This window comes from Nymphalis io, chromosome 1, assembly GCF_905147045.1.
Source record: "Nymphalis io chromosome 1, ilAglIoxx1.1, whole genome shotgun sequence".
NCBI lineage: Eukaryota > Metazoa > Arthropoda > Insecta > Lepidoptera > Nymphalidae > Nymphalis > Nymphalis io.
In genome coordinates, this window is record NC_065888.1 from 9,709,030 (window position 1) to 9,734,749 (window position 25,720).

Here is a 25,720-nt window from a genome sequence, read left to right on the forward strand (position 1 = left end):
ATAAACTATAGATGGGTGTGTAAGATGTATGTTATATATATATGTGTATAGATGTACGTTGTTGGCATCTATCTCGCATATGCGGTATCCTTGAAGTTTTACCACAAAGACTCGGATAGACTACGAATTTACGAAATACCACAAATTCATATAAATACGTGTTTAAATCACTATATCGCTACATATTATTAAAAAAAAATCAGTGCCACCGATAAAATCAAAAACTACTGAAATAATTTTCATATTGTTTTCACTAATAGACGGAGTGATTCATGATCATGATAGGCTTGGGTGTATAATTCATTATCGTTTTGTGTTAATTGGCTGAAATACGACGATGATTGTTAAATATGTCAGAAAACAAAACAACAAAACATGTCAAGTGGGAGCTTTACTGACGTGTGTTAGGTTATCATTAGAATTATAATGTATAATATTACGATACAAACGTTTTATGTAGAGCCTTATTCAACCCGTACGAAGCCGGCACGGGTAGCTATATAACTACAAGCTAACCATATCTGAAAGTTATCAATATACTTACTTATGTTTTCAGTCGTTTTGGGAAGATTGGTTTGGACAGTTATAAAATTAATATAAAAAAATTTCCATTAATTGTTTTTTTTGAGAAATAGTTGCAGTTACTAACTAATCGTTATTCAATAAAATAATTACGAATAATTCATATTACTATAAATTTTATTACACTTTCGCGATTTATATATTTTTATAACTTAATTAAGCGTTTGTCAAGTTGTCTAGTATATATATCGCTCAGTTCACGAAAATGGTTGATATTAATTCAACGGTAGGCAAAAGGTGGGAACCCACCGCCTCCTACCTCCATTAACCTGCTTTATGGCGCGTATCGGGAAGCTTAGAGAAGTATTTCCATAACAACATATCATAATTTAATATCATCAATACCGCCTGTGAATCTGTTGAAATACAATATTATATATTATATTTAGCACCCATAAGTAAAACAGATTTTTTTAAAACCGAATTGGTCTTTTTAAAAATAGAACACCAAATCATACAAATTGGTATAAATAACTCACTCAATTACTCTTCAAAATCCAAATAACACAATTTAACACATTCAACAAATCACAAGTCGCGGCAATAATGAATAAATAATTATTTACCTTTCTGTTCACAAACAAAATGGCGGTTTTAAATTACCACGCTCTGTAGGGATGGAGTAATCTCCTAACTTTATGTACCTATGTATATATTTTTACACCTAATTAATTTAATTATATCGTAATACGAGTGAAATTAAGGCTATATGATTTATTAGCACGTTCACGCCTATATCCAATGCCATAAAGATAAATAAGAGAACTAACAAGAACAGCCCTTTATCTATGTAGTTAAACAGCTTTATATGACAGAAAACAAAGGTTAAACAGATTTTATAAATCACTAGTGCTAGTTAAGTTGTGCAGTATTGGCAGAGTATTACTCAATTTTAAATTATTCTATTGTCTTATACTACTATTTCGACTGAAACGGAATATTTACAGAACCAAAGGATATCTTAAATTCTATAGTTAGAAAATCATTATTAATTATTGCAATCGTGAATTTTCTCTTGTGTTTAATTGTACTTTTATTTCTTGTATGTTTTTAAAATATAATCCACTACATAACATGTACTTATGATGTAAATATTTATGCTTTATGTAAATAAACATGCTTGAAATAAAATTAATCGACTTCCATGTGTATATTGAGTTTGTTTTGGTAAGTGAAGCAAATATTTGATATTGTAGTCTCCTTTTAATATTATTAACGTAGTTCCATCGTGAAAATAAACATCATGTAACCAAGCCAAGTGCGTGGGTTCCTTTTAGTTTATGATTTATTAAGGAAGTCTATACAATGTAGCAACCACTCCGGAGGCAACTTCGGTGCAAATAATATTTATCAAAGAACATACAGTGTTCTTTTTTATGTTAGATAAATTATAATTTGTTACAAATATTAATTTATAATTAAACAATACATGAATATCAATGATTATTTTATCTTAAAATGTACAAATGTGCTATTGGTCTTCATGGTATTAAACTGCTGGCTATTTATGTTTAGTAAAGTAATTAAAGTCCATATAATTATTTAAAAAATATAATATTTATAAAACAAAAGATAATTTACACACAAATTTGTATTCTTATCTTGTATCTTGTTACCCATATTACGTAATGTTACAAATGGAAATTAATTAGTTAGGATAATTTCATCGCAACTCATTTGCGCCAGTTGATGTTTCATCGCCAAATCGAAAGAAAACAATGATGTACGTAAGAATTATGCCCTTTTATTTATGACTGTATAATTATTTAAAAGTACGAAAATGACATCTTGGCAGTATTCTTCTCAATTTGGGCATATATCATGAGGTATCAAACGCATAAGAGCTTACTCGAATAAATATATTATGTATGCATAGTGTGCGAATACTTTTTTTTCCAGCTACAGCGATTCATTAAATTATTTCTAGATTATCTTAAAAAACCCTCAAAGAGTTAGCAGATTCCTAATCTAGTTCTTTGTTTTCAGGAATACCAAAAGGGCAATTCTAATCTCGTTGTTGAGAACGCCGAAATGAACAACGTGGTGTACATGTTCCGTTGCCGCGATTCCGCGCTGACCGTCCGCGGTAAGATCAACGGCGTGGTGCTCGACTCGTGCACCAAGTGCGCCGTCGTCTTCGACAACCTCGTGTCGAGCGTCGAGTTCGTTAACTGCCAGTCCGTGCAGATGCAGGTGAGTGCGCTTCTGGATGTCTGAAGACTTGTCATCCGGTCTTGTTGCGTTGCGTGGACAATGTGATCTGAATGCGTTTCCCGATGATGACGGCTATCGAAGGGGTTTTATTAGGTACTAATCCTACATAACCCGGATTGAGAGATTACATGTATTTTTTATATCTCCAATGTATAAATAGGCTAAGGTGAACGTATTTTCCATTGTTTGTCAACCGATTTTCTATTTCTTTATTATGTTATCAATAAAACAATTTGACGAGCTGGTTGGCGTAGTTGGTAGATACTTGCCTTTTACGCCGAAGGTTGTGGGTTCGATTCCCACCCAGGACAGACATTTGTGTGCATGAACATGTCTGTTTGTCCTGAGTCTGGGTGTAATTATCTATATAAGTATGTATTTACAAAAGAAAAGTAGTATATGTAGTATATCGGTTGTCTGGTTTCCATAGCACAAGCTTTGTATAAGCTTAATTTGGGATCAGATGGCCGTGTGTGAAAAATGTCCCAGGATATTATTATTATAAATAAAAGTAGAAAAAAATGGTCGTAAAATGCAAATTCATATAATTACGTTTCTCTCAAATTTGGATCATTGGGCGAACACTAGTTTTAATTATACGAGAAAAATACCTACGGCTTTAACCTACGGTGTTAATATATTTGCCCACTATAGGCAGCTAGTTCGATTCTATTATAATATGGGTTTTTATGTCAGAAGGGATTTAGAAAAGATATGCATGGGCATTTTAAAAACATAATTACATACTTATATTACTTACGCTCACTAACTGGCTAGAAGAAATATATACTTTGCATTGTAATGTTTTTATTTTTATTTTACTATTGATACATCTCAATTTTGTCCGTGCAAATTAGGAGCATCTATAGCTATTTTAATCATAACTCCATAAAATTAGATGTGTGCCATTTTGTCCCTTATCAAATCCAATGTGTCTTCAATGCGACAATATAACGGTGTCTAGTCGTTTCTAATTAAACATATAAAGGTTTTGTTTATAACGTATCACTTCGTCTCTTAATTTTTAATGCTAATTAATGAGGATATTAATTTGCATCGTGAGTCTAGTTTAGTATATAATTTAATTTGATTACGTCAGCATTGAATACAATCAGCTTGTATACATCTAATTATTCTATTGTATATAATTATTGCGCACCAATATTCAATTTATATTGATTTTGCTTCAAGACTAAATTGTCTGGAAGAGATCACGCTTATAAGAGCTCGTTATTGTGCATTTTATATTGTAAATTGTAATATTAATATTTCATTAGTTACAATAAAGAATATTTCTTGATTTATTGTACCATTCTTTAAAATGTGTACGTTTCTAATAATATACTCTTATAATAAAATTATGGATAAAGTATCATTATTAATGAATAATGATAACGAACATCATTTGTAAGATAAAATTGACCTACATTGCGAAAAGAACGGAAACGGTATCTTACTGAGCCGTCAAAGTTAATTAGTGGGATGAGATGCTTTCATTACGATACTTTATGTCAATGAAGTCATCTTTTGTCAAGACTTTAATTGTAGTATATATTATGTAGGTAGGAATAAGCTCCAAACCTACTACTCCTCAAAAAGGGAGAGGAGGCCTTAGCCCAGCAGTGGGACATTAACAGGCTGTTACTGTATATATTATGTATATTAATAGCTTATTTCAGTAGGTTGTATTAGTAAGGAATAGTAATAGCACGTAAATATCCCAATTCTGGTCTAATTCATCCTCTCATTTTGTGGAAAAGGTTCGAATCCGGTTTGGTGAATACACATGTGGCAGATTTTCATTCGATAGGTTTCATTTAGGGTATGTACGCACTATGCGGTTAACCGGACGGTTAACCGCACTCCGGCTATCCGCATAGTGCGTACATACCCTTAGATTCCTTCACCGCCGAGCTCGAGGCGGATTATTATCATGAATTGTCACGAGTTGTTCAAGCAACTTTTCGGCTCATAATATTTATTTTTTTCATCATTTTATTATTATTAAATAAATACTTGATTTTGTTCTGGCGTAAGACTTAAAAGAAAACAATATTAAATCTGTATGAATGTTTTATTGTAAAACTATAATAAAATACATTGAAAAACAAAACAAATTAACATAGATTTTTACGCTTTTTCATTTTTAATAATGTCTTCGATTTCTACTTGACTATTAGTTTCTTCCGGAACGACAAATAAAATCCCCGTAGCCGTACAATCGCATATCTCGTCGTGGCCATTGTATTTGTTACGACTTTCATCCAATTCGTAGCAATCTCTTCTGAGTTCGAAGTTAGTGTTTAGGTCCTAAAACACGAATTGTACGAAAACATTCAAACATTATAAACGAAGTGATTATAACGTGGACCGACGATACAATATTCTGCTCTCAGTTTAATTATTCGTGAGTACTGCTGCGGAGTTGACTAGCGCGAACAGTCACTCGTGAACAATATTAATAATTTACAGAGGCACTGTTACCTGCTACGGGTATGATACTTACGTCGTAATTACACACAGGTCTGTATTGATTTTGTGACCAACTAACGCAGTAATTGTCTTGACAACTATCAGCACCGTTCCCATAGTCACTGCCTGAATCTGACGAGTTGTTGAATTTCTGTTTTGTGAAATCACCCATCGCCTCCTGGGATGCCATTTCTATGTTGTTTTTCGAATCGAGGTTTATGAGCTTGTTATTGATGACCATCTTTAATGTTTTTTGCCAATCGTCTAAAAGTTTCTTAATGCTGTCCATCTAAAATAAAGCCTTGTTTGTTATGTATTCATTGGGATGTTTTGTTTTGTGATATTTATGATGTCGTTTAATACCTTTTTTCTCAAAAGGGCTTGTTTGTTGGCGCGACGAAGTCTCTTTTGTTTAATGAAATGACGGAGATATGCTACTTTATAAACGTTAGATACTTTGACAATTTTAACGTGATAATCTGGCTTGTTCATGTCGTTCGCTGAAGAGTAAACACTGTCTTCCGCACCGACAGGCTCGGCGGAATGCTCGCCACAACTCACTTTCATTCGATCTCGTTCCGGTGCTACCATTTGATCGGCCTTCAATTTGTCTAGTAATTCCATTATAAATTTGCACTCTGAAAGAGTTCCTATATGATGTATTTTTTTTTGTTTATTATCCTTTTAAGAATATTGATGACACTTATAATAAAATGTCCTCAATTGGGCTTCGTTATGCATTCGTTTTATTAAATATATTGAAAGAAAACGTTCTATAGAAGGTTTTATTATTTATTTATTAGTTTGCAATTAATATCGTCAAATACCTTCCTCAGGCGTGCTACTGACATTAAAATCTTTTTCTTCTTCCCAAGGTGCGTTTCCGTTTATTGTTTTCCGGAGCTCGTCATCAGCGACAATTATTTCTTGAACACGCTTTCTCACATTATGAAGGTGCTCGACTTTTCCTCTTAACAGTTCTCCTCGCTCCGCAAACTCGGTATCGCGAATTTTTATTTTATTATTTATTATCTGAATCTGAGGAAAATTCTTCATTATCATCTTTGTTTTTACATTGTCATTAAGCATTTAGTTATTTGACATGTAAACCTGCAGTCGTATATCTTCTAATTCTATCTCTTTCTGTTTTAACCTTTCACGGGAATCTACGTATGTTTTTTTTATGAATTTATACATGTAAATGCCCGTCGGGACGCATTTTACAATGAATATAACCTGCAAAGAGAAATATTCTACAAGAGATCGATCGACTCGCACCCCCGCGACTCCTTTATAATTGCTTAAATTATTCAAACGCTCCTTGCCCATAAACAGTAACCATAAATATATTTAGTTAGTACGTTCAACTAGTAGCTAGATAAATACGCTACTAGGCAAATATTGTACATTTCAATATATACATTAATATTACATTATAACACTAAAAATAGTATATAATCTACCAAATTAAATAACGTGAAGTACGTAGAAATTGTGTTAAACAATTTAAAGCAATATTGACTGTAAGGAACTCCAAAGAGATCGAGCAAACACTCCCAATATTTTCCCAATACTGAGGAGACGCCATTCGCCGTTTCCTTATTAACCGTTAACTCTTGAATACTCAATAACATTTTTTAAGCTGTTTGTGTTATGAATATAAATGACATCACGAACAATATTTAAAGAATAAAAACTTATCGAATTGAATAAAAAAGTAAATCAATGTTATCATAAAAAGCGCGGAAATTCTGACAATAAGATATCAATCAAATCATTATTGACATTCTAAATTATATTTTCTTTTTAAATATACAATATTGTATTTTTATAACGGCTTATGACATTAATCTGGCATGAAAAAGTACTTATTACGAAATTCTAGATTTATATTTGTCGACAAAAATATGATTAATATATTTTATAATTTTATTTACAAATATAAATCTTCGGTAGTTGTAAATAAGTTTTTACGTTATTATTGTTTTATACAAATATTTATTTCGTATAATTGTTATTTACCTATAATTGTTATCTACCTTTATATAGGTGCTGGGTAAGGTGCCAACTATCTCGATCGACAAGACGGATGGCTGCCAGATCTACCTTTCAGAGGAGTCGTCCGCCGTGGAGATAGTTTCCTCCAAGTCCTCAGAGATGAACGTGCTCGTGCCGAATGGCAACGGCGATTATGTACGTAAATGTCGTTACGTAAATTTACGATTGTCATCATAAAATAAAATGTATCTACGTACAAATAAATTTATGACCATGAATTTGTTACAGACGGAATATCCTATACCGGAGCAGTTCAAGACCGTGCTGAACAAGCCGCCCACCGGGCTCACTACGACGCCCGTCGAGAACAAAGGCTAAAACTCAAGGATCGTTACAGCGCGCCGGGAACTCGCTACACTTTATTTTATTCCTTAAAACGCCCTACACGGTAAAGGCCCTCATCGCGAGGCAAGTCCGTTCGTTCAATAGGCAAGCATACTTAGCACGGATTAGACATTTCTTCACCCGATAAAACTCGCTTCGATTTGTAACGAAATGCACAAAATTCTCTCTGTGGATAAAATAACGTTACGATGAGGATTCCCGGTCACCCTGATCAATCTAATTTTTGATTCGTAAATAATTTCTTGCTCATTTTTCTCGATCCTAGAATTATAAGATATCAAATATGACGTAGAAATAACTATCATTCAAGTATTTACTGGCCTTTATGTGAATATTAAGATGTTCCTCGCTTATTCGTGTTTTAATATTTTTCTTTTAGAGTTCGGACAGGAGTTAGCTCGGAGTACCGCTCGGTACGGGATTAGTGTTAGGCTATTTAAGGAGTGTGAATGTCTCGAAAATTTTAATTAGGAAGTCTGCATTTTCAATTTGACTATTTGTAACTGAATACAGTGATTATAAAACCCCGAAATACGTCGTTCGTCGGAGCTTTCTCTAACATTACTTTCTAAGTAAATGTTTTAATTAATTATTAATTTCATATGATTGTTCTCAGATAATGTTTTATAACAGGACATCTGCTAGATTTTTTTTAATTTGATTAATGTAATAATTGATAATTGTATTAATGGAAGTATTATAATAAGAAGCGGTTGTTAATCAGCTTCATCTGTGTTTCGTAATCATTATGACATCGATAATAAGAATTGTAATTATTTATTATGCCATTCTTATTTTGGAATATTTTAATTTATTTGTGGAAAGATTAAAATAATTATTAAGTGTAAATGTTTTTTAATTTTCACCTACCCCATTCTTTTTTTCTTAGGAATAGGAAATAAATAATAAGCAAATAAATTTCAATTTTAATTTATTCATGGCCTACATCGTCCATTTGAAATGATAACTCAAACGGAAAAGGTTGTCCATAATTTTTAAATAAATATATTAAAGTAGAATATTCAATGCAACAGTGTGGGCAATATAATAATTAAAGCTATATGTACAAGCCCGTTGTTCATGGCATACAAGATCTTTTTATATAAAAAAACATACAGATTATCAGCTCACTTGGGATTTCCATGCGTCATATTTAGCATATAATATCTTACACTCTACTTATGTAGTATCAGTCGAAAATGAATAATTGTATTCTATTATTACTGGCTTATATTATATATATATATATACATCATTGACTCAATCAGGGTTAAATCTACTCGATTTTTCACCGCATTTCCATTCGTCACTGCCATCGGAACATTCCAGAAATCCGTTACAAACGCTAGAAGCCGGTAAGCATTCGCCGAGCGGACACCTGAACCCCTTACAAGAGTCATACACTTTGTGAATGATTCGTTTATTCTCTGCTGCTTCCAAATCCGAATAGAAATCTTCGCTGGAGTATTGCTCGTCATTTAGAGGAAAGGTTTCATTTTTTTCGGGCGTGAAAGTGGCCATGACACTGTCTATCCATTCAATGTAGTTAGAAACCTTCGTGTAGACACCAGGTCGGTTGGCACGCGCGCATCCGTAGCCGTTACTTGTCACCCCATAAATGTACCACCGATCAGCCTCCTGTCGACACGTTACACAAAATAAACAGTTTAAATACAACTGCAGTGCTAAATATAAATGCCGTTTCAAAATGTTGGTTAACTAAAATTTGTTTCGCTCATATCGATTTAAAGTTATTTATATAAAGGAACTTTTCTTTAATGCTGTAAATTTTAAGTTGTTCATAAATAAAGGGTACCTGACACATGAGCGGTCCGCCAGAGTCTCCAAGGCACGCGTCCCGTCCACCGCGCTCATAGCCAGCGCAGAACATGTCGTCAGTGACGCGATAGAGCGGCAGTAGTCGTGTCCGTCGTCGACACTCTGCTGTTGAGATCACTGGCAACTCGACCTCTTGCAGCGTATCCGCTAAGTAACAGTCATAGAGTATAATATAGACATAAGTGGTAAGTTGGTAGGCCATAAATCTACAGAAATACTCCCAATGAACAGTTGATTAATATTAATTATCATACACAATCCTCAAACTGAAGACTAAAAGAAAAAATCTCTTTCACTAATATATTTTAATTAAATATGTTCTTGATTAACATTATAAGTAATAAATATACAAATAATTTTTAGTCTGCCATTACCGATCGCCATTTTTTCTCGAGTTCAAATGCAAATAACACTAATTGTTAATGTCGAAATATTACGAATCAAATAGTCTTAGAGATTTATTTTAATAAGTACATATAAGTAGTTACAAGTTTCACTATTGAAAAAGAAATAGTCACGAATGACGCCGCAAAAGTTCGAAATTGAATTAGGGTTTATCTTATATAAGAGGACTTACGAAAGACACGTTCGTGTTCATAAAGTTGTCCCCATCCAACGACCGTGCAATGGTGTCCGGCGGGCGGCTGGGCCCTCAGGGGAGGCAAACAGGCGGGCCGCAGACGGGCGTGCAGCGGCAGCGGGTCGACGCGCAACAACGCTATGTCGTTTCTAAAACCCCGCGGTGCGTATCGAGGGTGCAAGACGATTTGACGGACCTTCGCCACTCGTTCCCAAGGCCCACGAGGCCACGCTCCGCGACGCAATGCACCCAGGCGAGCCACCCAATGAGCTTCTGTCGCTCTGAGGCAACATAAGTTATATTTACATAGTTACCCTATGCCCAAACAATTACATTTAATATGAAAATATTATATAATGTAAATTTAAGGTTTAATCATAATGACAAAAAATAAACTATCAACTTCATGTTTCATTTAAGTTTTATCGATCAGTATTAAATTGAATCTTTTTTTACCGCAAGTAATAAAATGAAATTATGATTTTAAATGACATTGATTACATTGTAATTTTGTACTTATTTTTATACATTTTTAAAAATAAAAAAAAACAATAGAAAAAAGCAAAAATAACACAAAAAATCTTTAAAAATTAAATTGATTAATAAAAATTCAATGAAATACATCACTTGGCTTGCTTTATCCTTTTATATTTTGTAGACTACAAATAAGACTATATGGTAAAGCAAATATACATACTGATAGAAACAATGACTAGCGGAGAGCAGCCATTGAGCAGAAACGAGTGTAGCACCGCATTGGAAGTCTCCGTCGCGATAGAGAGCCGCTTGCCACGGCCAGGCGCCTGCAGCTGCGCCTCCGCCGCCCACAACCCTGCCCCACCGCACGCGCTCGTGAGTAACTGCCCTAACCAACACAACGCCACCGATGCCCATACAACGTACCTCGCCATTTTATATAAATTACGTGTAATTTTAACAGTAATGCGAGGTACTGAACTTCGTTGCTGCTGTTTTACTCAATTATCTTTAAATTTTATTTAATAACTAATTTGCGTATGAATTTAGGTTATTTATTGTATATAACTAATACCAGTGCACAAGTGTAAGCGCAAACACAGGTCCACCCTCTATTCTTTAACTCTCATAATCCGATGTGACGGCGATCCGACACGACCGAAAAGAATTAAGGCGCAGGACCAACGGCTTTGCGTGCTTTCCGAGGCACGAGGGACTGTACATACTTCCAACTTCCAGACCCTGGGCTGCTACTGAGAGTTTTGTAACCCAGTAACTTTTTATTGGCCCTGGGAATTGAACCCACGACTCCGGGTCAGCGGCCTTATATCTAGCCACTAGACCGGACAGTCATGTATATATAACAATTCAACCAAAAAGATGTTTGCTACTATTTATTGACAGTAGACGTCGTGTATATTTTTATGTTAAATAGTTTTAATATGTTTCTTTTTTAAAACGTGAACGTTTTAAAGATAAGAAATGGTAATATATTGAATTTGCATTAAAAAGTGTATGTATACCTGGGTTGCTGTGCATCAGCATGCGGCCGTATGCCACATTCTAGATCCTTACAACGTACTCGCAACGCGCGATGCCGAGCGCACGACGACCGTTTAAATGTAAGACGCGTGTCAGCCGCGCGCGCGTGTGCGTTGTGCCACACTTCCCAGTATCCTACAGAACTAGCCTTGCGACCTTCTCGTGCCTCTCGTACCCAAGGCGAATCACTGGAACAGTTCATGAACGGACTCAGAAACGGACTTATTTATTGAAATTATTCGTCATTTATTTTTTAATAATAAAATTTACGGCTTTATGTATTAATAAACGTTGCTTAGCGGGTGATTAGTTACACAATGGTGTCTTTTTCTTTTTTTTTATTGAAAAGGTAGGCGGACGAGCATATGGGCCACCGAAGGATAAATGGTCACCAACGCCCGTAGATATTGGCATTGTAAGAAATGTTAACCACCGCTTACATCGCCAATGCGCCACCAACCTTGGGAACTAAGATGTTATGTCCCATGTGCTTGTAATTACACTGGCTCACTTACCCTTCAAACCGGAACACAATAATAACAAGTACTACTGTTTTGTGGTAGAATATCTGATTAATGGGTGGTACCTACCCAGACGAGCTTGCACAAAGCTCTACTCCCAGTAAATATCATCGGATCGAATATCAAATAAATAATGACAGAAAGAGTGAATCAGTGTTTTACTAAACAGCCACTAAGCAACGTTTATAAGTAAGGTCGTATTATTGTATAATTTTAATGCAGTTTTAAAATTGCACTAGACAATTAATTACTTACTGAAAAGTCATAGCTCTACAAACAGCTCTGCCTAGATCAGGTAACTTAAGAGTGCTATGAGCTTGTGTAACTACATCGTCAAAGTTTTCAACACATAATCTACCCCATACACCACGCTTACGCACCATAACAAACCCTGTAAATTAATTTAAAAAGAAATTAAGAATAATGGATATAAGATCAACAAATATGATTTACGATGTTTTTAAAAAATGTCTACCTTCTTCATTATAAGGAATGACCTCGTTGTCTTCAATGTTATCACCCAAAGCGACACAACTTTTTTCGTCATCACCGAGCGGACAATCTGGTGTTCCATCACAAACCTTTGTCATTTCTACACATTGCCGCGCATTAGAGCAAACGAATTGCCCTTCTTTACACCATTCTGCAAAAAAAATAACGTCAGTTCTAAATCTTTTTTTAAGGAATCTCAAAGTTACAGTAATATCATACCACAGTTATTTTCATCAGAATAGTCCCAGCAATCAACGAACCCATCACAAATTTTCGACTGTGAAAACTCGGCCCTTAAATAATCTGCACACGAGCACGCTCGTTCATCTTCCCCCCCGGGGCAATCCAATAATCTGTTACATCGAGATGTGGCAGGAATACATGCACCACTATCACATAAAAAAGATGTATCGTTGTTGCAATTTGGCTCTGAAAAATATACGTTATTATATTATACATATATTTTAAGGATAAGATTATGATCATTCAAATGTAATCATGTTACCAGAATAATCCTTACCTATTATAATTTTTTCAATGTCGTCATCTTTGAATTTTTGAGGCTTACTATACGACTTCTCTGGTTTGTCTAAGTTATTTTCATCTTGTTTTGAAGAGTGCATTTTATTATAAGTTTTAGTCAATATTTTAAATCCAGCTGAATTTAAAGTATAGCTGGAAGGTATCGCTTTTGTTGAAATTATTCCTCCAGGAGCTCGAAATAAACTATTATTGTTAAAATTTGAAATAGTTGCTAAACTTGCAAGTTGTCGCAATTTATCCGCAGTTAAAGCAGTGGTTTGATTAATAGGTATTTCTAGTACGATGTCTGGTTCTAAAGCCAATTCATAAGCTGGAAGCTGTTGTGTTTTGTTTGCCTGTTTCGTACTTACGCTTCCCGTCACATGATATGACACTCTATAAGTTCCTTCTGGTATATGAGAATTGTTAGTATTTTCCAAGACGTCCTTTACAAAATTATCACTACTTGAATACATTAAATCATCATTAGATTTAGGGAACCTATTTCCACTTGAATGACTACCCACTGTGTCAGGTATTCTTAAGGACGCACTCCTATTCGTTGGATGAATATTATCTATTTTGACGTTATCCATGCTTGTTGAGGTTGTTACGACTTCTGAAGCTTCTGGAATAGTTTCAGATAAATTATGAATAACGTCATCAATATTTTCATGATCAAGTAATGATTCTGTCTCTGAATGTTCATTTAAAAAACTTCGCTTATCCTCTTTGGTTCCTTGAGGTTCAGGTTTCGGCCTAGGTCGTAGTGGCCGATTGAAGCCTAAATTTGATTTAGCTGGCATTAAAGTAATAATTCTAGCGGTAGTAGTCTCAAGTTCTTCCTCTGAAACTACTTCTACGTATCCTGTCATTTCACTGTGAATATGACGGTTTTCGGTTTCTGTACTTATTGTCTCAGTACTAGTTTTTATTGCAGGTTGTATTGAATGTTCATTTTTCTTATCTGATGTATTTTGAGAAAATCTTTTTATGATGTCAGTCAAATTTCGTAAAATAGCAATTTTACTTGGAAATTTAGGAGTTGTATTTTGAATAACGGCTTCGTTTTTTGTTATTATTGCTTGTAATGTGTCATTATAATACTTATGAGGAGAAATTTTAAGTGTTGTATCGTTTTTGTTTGTTGAAGTGTTAACCAGTTCCCAAGTATGATGTGGTAAGCCAGTAGAGGGTATAATTGATACCTTATTATTTGGACGTTTAGTAATGTTTTCTTTTCCGTGATCGTTTGTTTTATTATCGAAAGGTTTATGCGTTGAAATGTCAATAACGGGAGTAGTATTTATTTCATCACTCTTCGTCGTAGTCTTTGATGTTGGGCTTGTTGTGAAAATCGTTGTTGTGTTTTGTTTTTTAACAATTGACATACCGTCTATAGACACTTTTTCAGTACTGTTATCATATTGATCAAATTGTATCACATTAATAGTAACAGATGTAGTTTTGTCTTTAGGTGGTCTTTCGATAGGCTTACCCTCATTATCATCAACGTTATGATTGTCTTCTGGTATTTCCACTACACTGCTAATCTTGTCAACCGGCAAAGGGTGTGGTTTTGGAAAACTTGAACCGAGAGTTTCCATATTCTTATATGGTGGTATAAAAGCGGGAAGAGTAAAACTAGTGTAAACTGGACTAGGTATGTACACATCAGCACCTAAATGGGGATCTATATTGTATAACCCGGAAGGCCTACGTGTAGTTTTGTCTCGTTGTTTGGCGGGAGGTATTGGACTTAGGATACCTTCTAACATAGACACATCTTCCACAACTTCTGCTACTCCGATTCTGTCATTTGCACCTCGTTCTGTTACTGGTTCTTCAGGTAATGGTTCTATGCTTGTGGTTTCAAAATATGGCCTTGTTATAGGTCTCCATGGCTCATTGTCGATTACATGAGGAACAGTAAATAATGTATCAATTTTTGGCAAATCTTTATCATGATTTTCACTTGTAAGAAGATCAAATAAAATTTGTGATACATTTTTTGTTGTTGTTGCTACTGTGGTTGTCGATGTTGTTGTAATTTTTGGTGAAAAGGTTGATTTCATTGTTGTCGTTGTCGAAACTAACGATCTACGTGTATTTATTTCCATCTGTTTATTAAGGTTTTCTTCAATTTTTGGCTTAATATTTAAAGTTGATTTAATTGTAAGAGGTCGAGTTCTTGTTGTAGTAGTCGAAAATTTGTTAGTGGTTCGTAGTGGAGATTTCGTTGTTGAAGATTTAGTAGTAGTAATTGTTTTCACAGTTGAAAAACCTTTACTGTTTACTTTTTCGTCAACTCGCGACGGACTAATACTGTGTTTATTTTCCGTTATATCAGCTTCTGTTTTAGTTATTTGAAATGAACCTTGAACTACAGGTATATTTTCAGTGTCAATATCAGGTTCATCTGGATCGCCATTTTTAGAGGATTGATTTGGTTTAATAGTTGTCTTACGGACAACGCCTATTCTACTCTGCAAGGTTTTGTCTTTCATATTTGGAGGTGTTTGAACCTTAACATTGTTGATTGCCATGCTTTCATTCATTGCTTCTTTTACATATTGTTCAGAATGATATGTATGTTCTAAATCCCTTTTAATGACTATACTTGAAGTGTCGACTTTAATTTGTCCAAACGCTGAATGCTTTGAAAGTAAATCTTGAACTAATATGCTTTTTAAAGTCTCTTCTATATTTGATACAGAACTATAATAAATATAAACAAATTAAATATTTTATTGCTTAACACATTAAACACAGAAAATAAACTGATCGATACTAATTATTGTTAAATTATAACTCCTAATTTATCATAAAATTAGAATTTTATATCTCAGGGTAATAAATCGCAGAATAATGTTCACTATTATTTATAGAAATAGAGACGTTGTGTCTTCTTACGTTTAATGACCCTAACCATTATATATAGTTCGATCAGATCAATAGATTTAATGTGTAAACAAACAGACATACATACAATAGAAGTACATTTTCGTACATAATAAAAGTACATCGAGCACCGTTATAATTTAAGTATTGATTTAGTACAAGTTAAGAAAAAAATAAATTTACGACTATTATTTTTAAGAAATATTTAAATACTGGTTATCATTTAAGTAATAACAATTATAATTTTAAAGGACCTTGGTATTTTTCTTCGATCAAGATATAATTTAAAGTGTACATCGAGGCGCCGATCACCGAAGCCAGTCACGAGAACTCCAGCAAAGGCCTGTCTCAAAGATGATGGTGCAGCATACGCCTGGCGCAAACTAGCACTATACCGCCGCGCCCGTTCGCGCCACGCCGGGCTGCCGGGTACACCTCCATACACGTCCCCTCGCGTTACACGTAACGTGCCTTCGAAAGTCATTATTGCTGAAAACATATATAAATCTTATAAAATATATCGAACATTTTCAACATAATTACCAATTCAAAGTAAATTTGTAGGTAACCTGTTGCGTTTTTTATTACAAATATGAAATCAAATAGGCAATATAAAACAAATTCTTATTACAATAATTAATTACCCAGAATTATTATCACGTTGTTCATAGTCTGCTAATAAAAATAAAAAAACACTCATTACATTCAAACAATATTTACAGCAATTAAGTTTTAATTATGAAATTGTTTAAGAATTACTGAAGTTCACACATATTTATCTATTTTAATTTAATTAAAAAATATGTGTTAAATTAAAGAATTTATATATATATAGATAGTATATATCTTACGTTCTCCATTATCAGGACGTAGTGCACCCATGTAGAAAGCGAGTGCAGCGACAGCTAGCACAGCTACAGCAGCGAACAGCGCTCCGCCGACGAGCGCTGCCGAGCAAAGACCGCCGCTGCGCCCGCTGCTCGGTGCCCGAGCGTATCCACTTCCCGCGAAACGATACTCACTCTTAGAAAAGAAAATATAATTAATTAATAAAATTTAGACCTACATGACACACACTACAACTTGTATAATTATATACATAAATACAAATTAATGGCTAAAAACCGTTTAAAATAGGTAAATAAAATGGTATTAATATAATCATTGTAATTTATTTCTACGATAAATTTATAATTAAATTCTAACTTGATATAAATGGTCTCAAAGCCTTTGAATGAAATCTGATTTACAAAGGAAACAGTAACTTGATAAACTCCTTTGATTTTAGTTAAAACAGACTCAAATTAAAACTCAAAGGTGCGTGAGTAAGTTTAACACTACATAGTACACAGCAATTAGTACTTAATATTTATATCTTATATTTTGACAAATATGTTGAACATAATTACAACCAATACACTTTTAGTCATTATTATAAATAAAAGTACGGTAGTACGAATCTCGAACATTATCCTCAACATTGGTTCAAAAATGGGATGAAAAATGTTTTGTGCTTCCGTAATATCCTTATTATTTCTTCAACGTGTAAGACAATTATGTATTTGAGAAACACAGCGGCAATTCCAATGTTTAATCCATGTTCCAATTATTTATGATATATAACAATTTAACATCAAACTTTTTAAACGACAAATAGAGAATAATGTGAAATTCGATATATTTATTTATACTAGTTCAGTTTAGTAAGTATGATGAATTTTATAGATATTATAACCGTAACAGCCTGTGAATGTCCCACTGCTGGGCTAAAGGCCTCCTCTCCTCTTTTTGAGGAGAAGGTTTGGAGCTTATTCCACCACGCTGCTCCAATGCGGGTTGGTAGAATTCACATGTGGCAGAATTTCAGTGAAATTAGACACATGCAGGTTTCCTCACGATGTTTTCCTTCACCGTAAAGCACGAGATGAATTATAATCACAAATTAAGCACATGAAAATTCAGTGGTGCTTGCCCGAGTTTGAACCCACGATCATCGGTTAAGATTCACGCGTTCTTACCACAGGGCCATCTCGGCTTTTTGTAGATATTATATTTTTTTTTTTTTTTATAGATATTATAATTAGAATAAAATCACCACAAACCAAATATAAGAGTGGGTGAGATTTTGACAAGACCAATAGGATAAGAATTAAAACCGTTGATGTGCAAAACCTTGATTATTATTATTACAAATATCTAATTATTTTGTGTGTTAAGTATTGCAACTACTTTCAGCGGACAGCACCAGGACAGGTTTACGGGATAGTAGAGCTTGACGTTTTATGTTGATGTGCTTAATCCACTTTATGCTAAGCCGCCGAAACTGGATTTGTGTAAGACATTTTACAATTCGACAAAATATTAAACTTAAAATTTAAAATGTGTAATTATAATTTAACATTTACTCCTTTTAGAATTGTATTTATTACGTCGTATATTTAGACAATTAGCGATAATTATTCGAACAAAAGACAAATTATGGACCGTATCTTCCACCGCGACGGCGCTGCGTTGACAATTCACATCTTATTGATTTTGTTAAAAAAGATAGATGATTACCGGCGATTGAGGCTGATTCTTCGAAAAAGTAAGGTGATACGGACATTCCCTCTTGGGAGTATCAAATAATATATTCAGTTTTTGTTACTTAAAATGCACTTATAAAGTTTTTTTTAAATGACAACCGTCAAATGTCTCTTTGCTGGGCTACCTTGTTGAGGAAATGGTTTGGAGTTCATATCACCATAATATAAACTACAAAAAGTACATGTCAGTATGTTGCTTCTGCGTTATAAATTGGCAGCGCTTAAAAAAGTTCTTCAAAGGTGTTCTATAGTGTGTTACGTATGTCATGTATTCAGGATTCCCGAAGAATATAAAAAATGTTTTTAATATCGTACTAAGTATTTTTACGTTTACAAAATTTTAATGTAAGCAATTGATGATATATATTAATAATAATAGTTAAACTATTATTTATAAGAATGATAATCATAATTACAATTCTATTATCTTTAAACCTGCTTTGGTTTAATTCCACGAATTTCAAAACAAAACAAGATTGAAATCAGCGTGTAACGTGTCTGTCACATTTTTTTTTAATTCAGATATTTGTAATTAACAATCAATAAATTAACGGAACTAGAAAGCAAGATTTAGTAAAGCTTTATTTACATGTTTACAGTTATGTTCAGACAAAATGTAGAACATAGGCTTGCAATGTCAGCCCGTAATTTTATTCTTTTACAGGACCATTTTTATCTCAAACCTTTTAACTAAAAAAACGCTATAAAGCATAATAGCAGCAAGAACTAAGTTAACCGAATGGTCCAAAACAGTTACAAATCCAAAGATATATATACATATAATTCATTGTAAACATTTGCCTTTAAGACGATTCTTATACGTTTAATCTAACTGCTTTGGTGAAACAAACATGATTTTTTTGCAAGAAGGAACATAATTGGCGCTCTCTTAAATTTTCGTTCCACGGACATTTACATCAAGTTGCAAAATTTAAAATTGATACTATGTCACTTAAAATAATGACACTATTTACCTATTGCTCCTTCACTAACAAAGATTTATATGTATGTAAAGTCCTGTATTGATTCCAATGTTTAGAATTAGAAGCACACGCTCAAATAGTAACCATTAAAATTAAAATAATATATATATTACTACTAATATTATATATATATATATATAACTACCTAACTATTGCTAATTTAGGAACCCAAAATTAGTCATTTATGCTAATTTAAACGTCTAGGTTCCGCTAAGGAATAAGATGACTAATGTTGCAAAAAATTGAAACTAATTTTGTACTACTTTGCAGTTTAATTTATTTAATTATTTAAATATACTTATATCGTAGATAAAGTTGGAATATATTTTTTTTTTAAATTAAGATCAATAGGAGGTATGGGCTTTTTGAAATTAATCCCATATTGTTAAAGCGCATTAAATATAGTAAACATTAAGAATTTAAAGCGTCTCTCTCAATATTCCTTTTATTTGAACACTTTTTATTACAAGACTTACAAAAATTTAAGTTCCACGATAATTTTTCGTAAGGATAGTAATGGCCACCTCTAATTATACTGTTATTTATAAAAGCTCTTCGTTTAGGATTTAATTACAAAATATGTTCGTTTAAATATAATGCTGCAACCAGAAAAACGTCAAAGTATGCGTTTATACATTGTATAATGTCACAATCATATTTTAGTCGAAATTTATGAGATTCGCTGTAAATCTTAAATCACTTAAATTTAACCTCGTTTTTGAATGCCGACGATGAAAATTGACGGAGTTTAACTCAGGCCTCGGTCATTACCGTGCCATGCCGTTGGGAACAAGCATAGCGTACCTATGTCATCGTCGGCTCTGGGAATCGCCGGCGGTAGGCCGTCCATTGTGTAATTTACCTAACAAGCCATGCTTACAGTTTGATGATATTAATCGTCGAACCAAATGGACGGTTCAGTGAAAAAGTGTTTGACAATATTATCGCTTTATTGAAATAAAATGTTCTTAAAATTAATTTTAAAAATCATAACTTTTTTTCTAATGAAAAACAAAAAGATATCCCAACTCAGGTCCCACCGAGATTTGAACTCGGATCGTTGGATTCAAAGTCCAAAGTGCTAACCATTACACCATGGGACCACGACACTTTCTCTATGAAAGTTTGGATTAAGTTCGTCACGTGAACACACCAAAATTAATAAAAAACAATGAAATTATTACTCTAATCATTTGTTATTATCAATATTCATTATTAATTATTCACATCAATTTGTATTCATTTCAATTTGATTCGCAATTAATACTAATAGTTTTATTTGTTTTATATTTATATGGTACTATCTTCATAATAACATTAATTGTTTGCGAATTTACAAGATAATTTTCATATAGTTCACTTAATTGATTACATAAAGGGCAGCCGACTGGGATGCTTGCAATACTTACGCATTCCGTTGATGTTTTTGGTAGAGCACCGTAATATTTGGAGAACAAGGCCCGAAATACGATGAAACAAATATTTCGACTGTTTAGTTTTTAGCCGGAATAATTACGCGTTGGAAACGTGAGCTATTATGAAACGCTTAGCATTTCTATACGGGCAAAACATGCATAGAAGATAACTCCACGTTTTATAGAATACACAGGCAAAAGCAGGGCACAAGCGAGATCTATCAACAAAACTCTAAAAACAAATAAAACGTTTTATTCGTATTCAAAAGCTCAATAGTTATGTTATATAATTTATACTTGCAAAGTAACAATAACACAACTCAACATTTCGCCACTTAGAGATTTGTATATATAATTATATATAAAACATGCATAGAAGATAACTCCACGTTTTATAGAATACAGGCAAAAGCAGGGCACAAGCGAGATCTATCAACAAAAGTCTAAAAACAAATAAAACGTTTTATTCGTATTCAAAAGCTCAAAAGTTATGTTATATAATTTATACTTGCAAAGTAACAATAACACAACTCAACTTTTCGCCACTTAGAGATTTGTATATATTATTATAATATAATTACACTATCTTGGTAAATGCTAAAAAATGAAAATGTGTTTTATTTTAAAGTAACTGCTTAAAATGTCCCATTACTGAGGTAAGGTCTTCTATCCTTGTGAGGAGAAGTTTTGGGGATTATTCCACCACGCAAGTCTAATGCGAGTTAGTGGATAAACATGTGGCAGATTTTTATCCAACACATGCTGATTTCGTCACGATGATTATAAACACAAATCAAACACATGTTTACCACTGAATTTTCATGTATTTAATGTGTTTAGTCTGGATTTCATAATAAAAGAAAATAAAGACACTTTTCAAATTACATATACGTCTAGCCCGAACAACTCTTATTTATAGACAGAAAACAATTTCAATGTATTATTATTACCCGAAATAAGCCGTAAGACGTAATACTATGAAAATAACCAAATTATACGAATTGATCAGTTATTACTTCAGTTAGCTATAATAAAAATCATCAGTAAATGCAATTTATTCATAAAAACATATAATTAGTTATTCGTAATATATCAGTTTATGATAGAGGTTTATAATGCGAAGGGTATTATATATATATATTATAGACCTCTGTCACTGCCTTTAAAACTTGCGATATACATAATATTATATCCTGACTTCACACGGCTTTTTTTACAAATTTAACAAAATTAAGATTTATTCCTTGATATATATTTATGATAATATGTATTATGAAATATAAAACATTACAAAAAAGAAAGAAGCTAACTATTTCTTCATCGGTACTTAATCTAATACAAATTATATTTGATGTAGACCCCACCCTTTCCCTAATTTTCTCATGCTTATTTTAATTTTAATTTTTTTATGTTATTGGCAGATGGACCACAAGTGTATTCCACCAACCCGCACTGGAGTAGCGTGGTGGAATAAGCTCCAAACCTTCTCCTCAAAAAGGGAGAGGAGGCCTTAGCCCAGCAGTGGGACATTTACAGGCTGTTACTGTACTGTACTGTACTGTAGTATACAGGTGGACTAGCAAATCGGCCACCTGATAGTAAATGTTCACCACCGTTCATAAATATTGGTGAGGTAAGAAATACTAACCATTCCTTACCTCGCCAATGCGCCACCAACGTTGGGAACTGAGATGTTATGTTCCTTGTTCCTGTACACTTGCTACACTGGCTCACTCACCATACAAACCGCAACAGTACTAAGTATTTAACTTTTATTACAATGGCAATGTCTATGATCATTGGTGACCACTTACCATCAGGTGGCCCATATGCTCGTCCATCTACATATTCGATAAAAAAAAAGAGAGAAATCAGTTCTATCTGTTAAACAGTCGTTAAACAACGTTCATAAATAAGGCCGTTAGACTTTATGAATTTACATTGAATATTTATAAACGGTAATATTTACTTCTTAATACTTTTGTGTTCAAATCAAAATAAAATGAAACTAACAGGTTTAAGCGAAGTGGAAATTTCGTATTCTAAAAGGAATAAACTTTGTACAGTTCGGTCGCAGTGGGAGCCTGAAATATCATTCCAGTGAAATATTTAAGTTAATTTTTTTCCAGAGAAATAATGATATAATGAAATATTTATTTTTAATAAGATTTATTTTGCAGAGATCAGTAAGCGGATTAAAATTATAACTTTATTATTGTTGCAAGCTATTTATGTATTGATTTTGTTGTTGAAAATATGCTTCACTAACACCCTGCAAATGTACCATTGTTGGGTTGACGCATTCTCCTCCTAGAGCTTATTTACACTGTTCCAATGAGGGTTGATAAATACACATCTTGCAGATTTTCATCTAATATGTGCAGATTTTCCTTAATTGCAGAGCACCAGATTCATCTGCGCAATTCATTGCGAATACAAATTAAGCACATGTTAATTAATTTATGCTGACTTGAACCCGCCAACATAGGTTATGATTTACATTTCTTACCACTGGGCCATCGCAGCTCAATAAATGTTATTCGTTGTAATTTTTATGATTATTTATTATTAGATCTGTAAAAAATCAAAAACATTGTTCAAATACTGTTGTGCACATTTTTTTTATACGTACGTGTAATGTATATTTTATGTATTATATGTTATGTGTGTATTACATATTATATAACATCTATCTATGAAAGTTTATCTATATTGTTCATCGTTGAATATCCTTAAAATTATTCACTAGCAACATTTATTCCAAAATATATTTTCGACGATCAGTCTGTTTCTGTTTAAAATATCTAGTCACGTTTATAAAGTCGATAGCTAAATAACATTACTGACGTCATCTTTATAAAAACGATGTATGTAATTAATTAATAACTAGGAACCTGTACCTATTCCTGATATGATTAAGGTTCAATATTGAAGAATGATAAATAAACGAAAACCTATTTGTTTCCTTAGGATGGATATCCGTAAGCTTTTGCCTGTGCAAAAATACATACATATAATTTTAGGCCATTGATCCTTGCAAAATATTATTTAAGTGATACGTGCGATTGATTGATCGCTTTTTATATATGTATGTATTATTTTTATCGCTTTTTAATGGAGTCAAAGATCAATTACATAAATGTATTAAATTTTGAAAGAGTGGAATTATCGTAAGGAGATTAAATGTCAATAGAATTTACCAAAAAATAACAGGTCCCACCGAGATTTGAACTCGGATCGCTGGATTCAGAGTCCAGAGTGCTAACCATTACACCATGGAACCGGTGAATGATCAGCTGAAAGAAGGGTAATATTTGTGTTCGATATTCAAGTTATTAGAAGGTTTCATTTTCCTGGAATAAATCTATTAAGCACACAAATGAAATTGACATTAATTATTTTAATGACAGAGTAATTAAAAAGCGTACATTTGTGTGTGAATTTAAAGATATGTAATTTACTTGTATGCATTCTTAACCTTAGGATTGTACGCATTTGTCTTTATTTCATCTATTACTCGGTTCGTAGGCATGTGCTAATTTTACGCTCACTTACACCGATTCTACAAGCTGCATACACGTTGACACCATTTTAATTCCGCTATTCCGATAAACGATTTAACAATGTAATGAGGCATTAAGTAAAAATCTCTTTTGTTTGTAACTGTATGAGTACATCCGAACCAACATTGTACTCCGATAACAACGATATAATTAAAGTATTGCAATTGCACAAATTATTTTCTATAAATATTTTTTAACATTTCACGTCATTTCTGAACAATTATTATGAGCGCAATTTTCTTAATAAATCTCAGAGAAAACATATGAGAAGCTTTTTAAATGAACCAACGAAACATATTTATTTAATTTCATAAAAATAATTATTTAAAAAATGTTGACGTGTTACTTGAAATGCATATTGATTTAGTATCAATAAAGTTGAACTTGTATCTGATCGTGTGTCAGGGAGACATGTGAGGTTGGGCAGTTCGCCAAGTACCCACACACCAACTCAGCATTATAAGGCTAGAGCAATGTAGTAATAGATATTATACTCGACTATGACGTGTGGATCGTGATATCTGATTTTACTTTGGCATATACATTTTTCGTATGATTATAATTAATTGATTGATTGATGTGTATAGTAAATATTTCCTAAATTCACTCATAGTAACGTAAGCGTAACGTCTTACTTGATACAAGTATGTAACTATATTGGCTATTAATAATGGTAATCAATATTGACATTTGATCATTGCATTCCACCTATCCGCCCCTATTTAACATTTTCCTTTGAGATACAATAGCCGAATATTATTTAATAATTAAAACACATAATAGATACCAATTAAAATAATTACATAGCATCAATAAAAATTAAATAATACGAGTTTTTTAAAAGAAATAATGAAAATACTATGTAAAGTTTTAGTAAAGACACTATTATTTTAGTATTTTTAAGTATACAGGATAATGTAGATTGAATACAACTGAGTTGTTCGCGTAATAAAACAATAACAATTACACATGAGATGTAAAATAAAAACTACGATGGCGAGGACGTAGTTTAATTGCTCGGAGTCTAGATATAACCTAATAGACCATCATAAGGTTATATAGTCGCTATTTTAAGATGTATATAATATTTGCCCTTGTATATTACAGGTAGGACCGGGCGACCTTGCGGT

The 25,720-nt window shown here is 33.1% G+C and overlaps 2 protein-coding genes and 2 non-coding genes across 10 annotated transcripts in view; 1 reads left to right on the forward strand and 3 right to left on the reverse strand.

Annotated features, from left to right (window-relative positions):
* LOC126772859 (adenylyl cyclase-associated protein 1) overlaps positions 1–8,520 on the forward strand; it is a 40,182-nt gene extending 31,662 nt beyond the window's left edge. For all 6 annotated transcript variants that reach the window (XM_050493774.1, XM_050493496.1, XM_050493566.1 and 3 more), the window contains 3 exons: positions 2,569–2,775; positions 7,318–7,461; positions 7,555–8,520. In XM_050493774.1, coding sequence (XP_050349731.1) covers positions 2,569–2,775; positions 7,318–7,461; positions 7,555–7,644 — 441 coding nt within the window. In that variant the 3' untranslated portion in view covers positions 7,645–8,520. The remainder of the gene's footprint in view (positions 1–2,568; positions 2,776–7,317; positions 7,462–7,554) is intronic.
* A 65-nt stretch (positions 8,521–8,585) lies between these two features.
* LOC126772739 (uncharacterized) overlaps positions 8,586–25,720 on the reverse strand; it is a 53,402-nt gene continuing 36,267 nt past the window's right edge. Inside the window, exons 3-13 of one of the 2 annotated variants that reach the window (XM_050493391.1) lie at positions 16,896–17,067; positions 16,299–16,533; positions 13,142–15,861; positions 12,841–13,050; positions 12,605–12,772; positions 12,385–12,520; positions 11,590–11,796; positions 10,788–10,922; positions 10,088–10,371; positions 9,488–9,657; positions 8,586–9,309 (exon numbers count right to left, since the gene is read on the reverse strand). In XM_050493391.1, coding sequence (XP_050349348.1) covers positions 8,932–9,309; positions 9,488–9,657; positions 10,088–10,371; positions 10,788–10,922; positions 11,590–11,796; positions 12,385–12,520; positions 12,605–12,772; positions 12,841–13,050; positions 13,142–15,861; positions 16,299–16,533; positions 16,896–17,067 — 4,815 coding nt within the window. In that variant the 3' untranslated portion in view covers positions 8,586–8,931. Of the gene's footprint in view, positions 9,310–9,487; positions 9,658–10,087; positions 10,372–10,787; positions 10,956–11,589; positions 11,797–12,384; positions 12,521–12,604; positions 12,773–12,840; positions 13,051–13,141; positions 15,862–16,298; positions 16,534–16,895; positions 17,068–25,720 lie in introns of both variants that reach the window. The other variant, XM_050493305.1, reaches the window with a different exon arrangement.
* On the reverse strand, positions 20,644–20,715 carry Trnaq-uug (transfer RNA glutamine (anticodon UUG)). Its single transcript has one exon. It is a non-coding gene; the product is annotated as a tRNA-Gln (tRNA).
* Positions 24,239–24,310, reverse strand: Trnaq-cug (transfer RNA glutamine (anticodon CUG)). The gene has a single exon. It is a non-coding gene; the product is annotated as a tRNA-Gln (tRNA).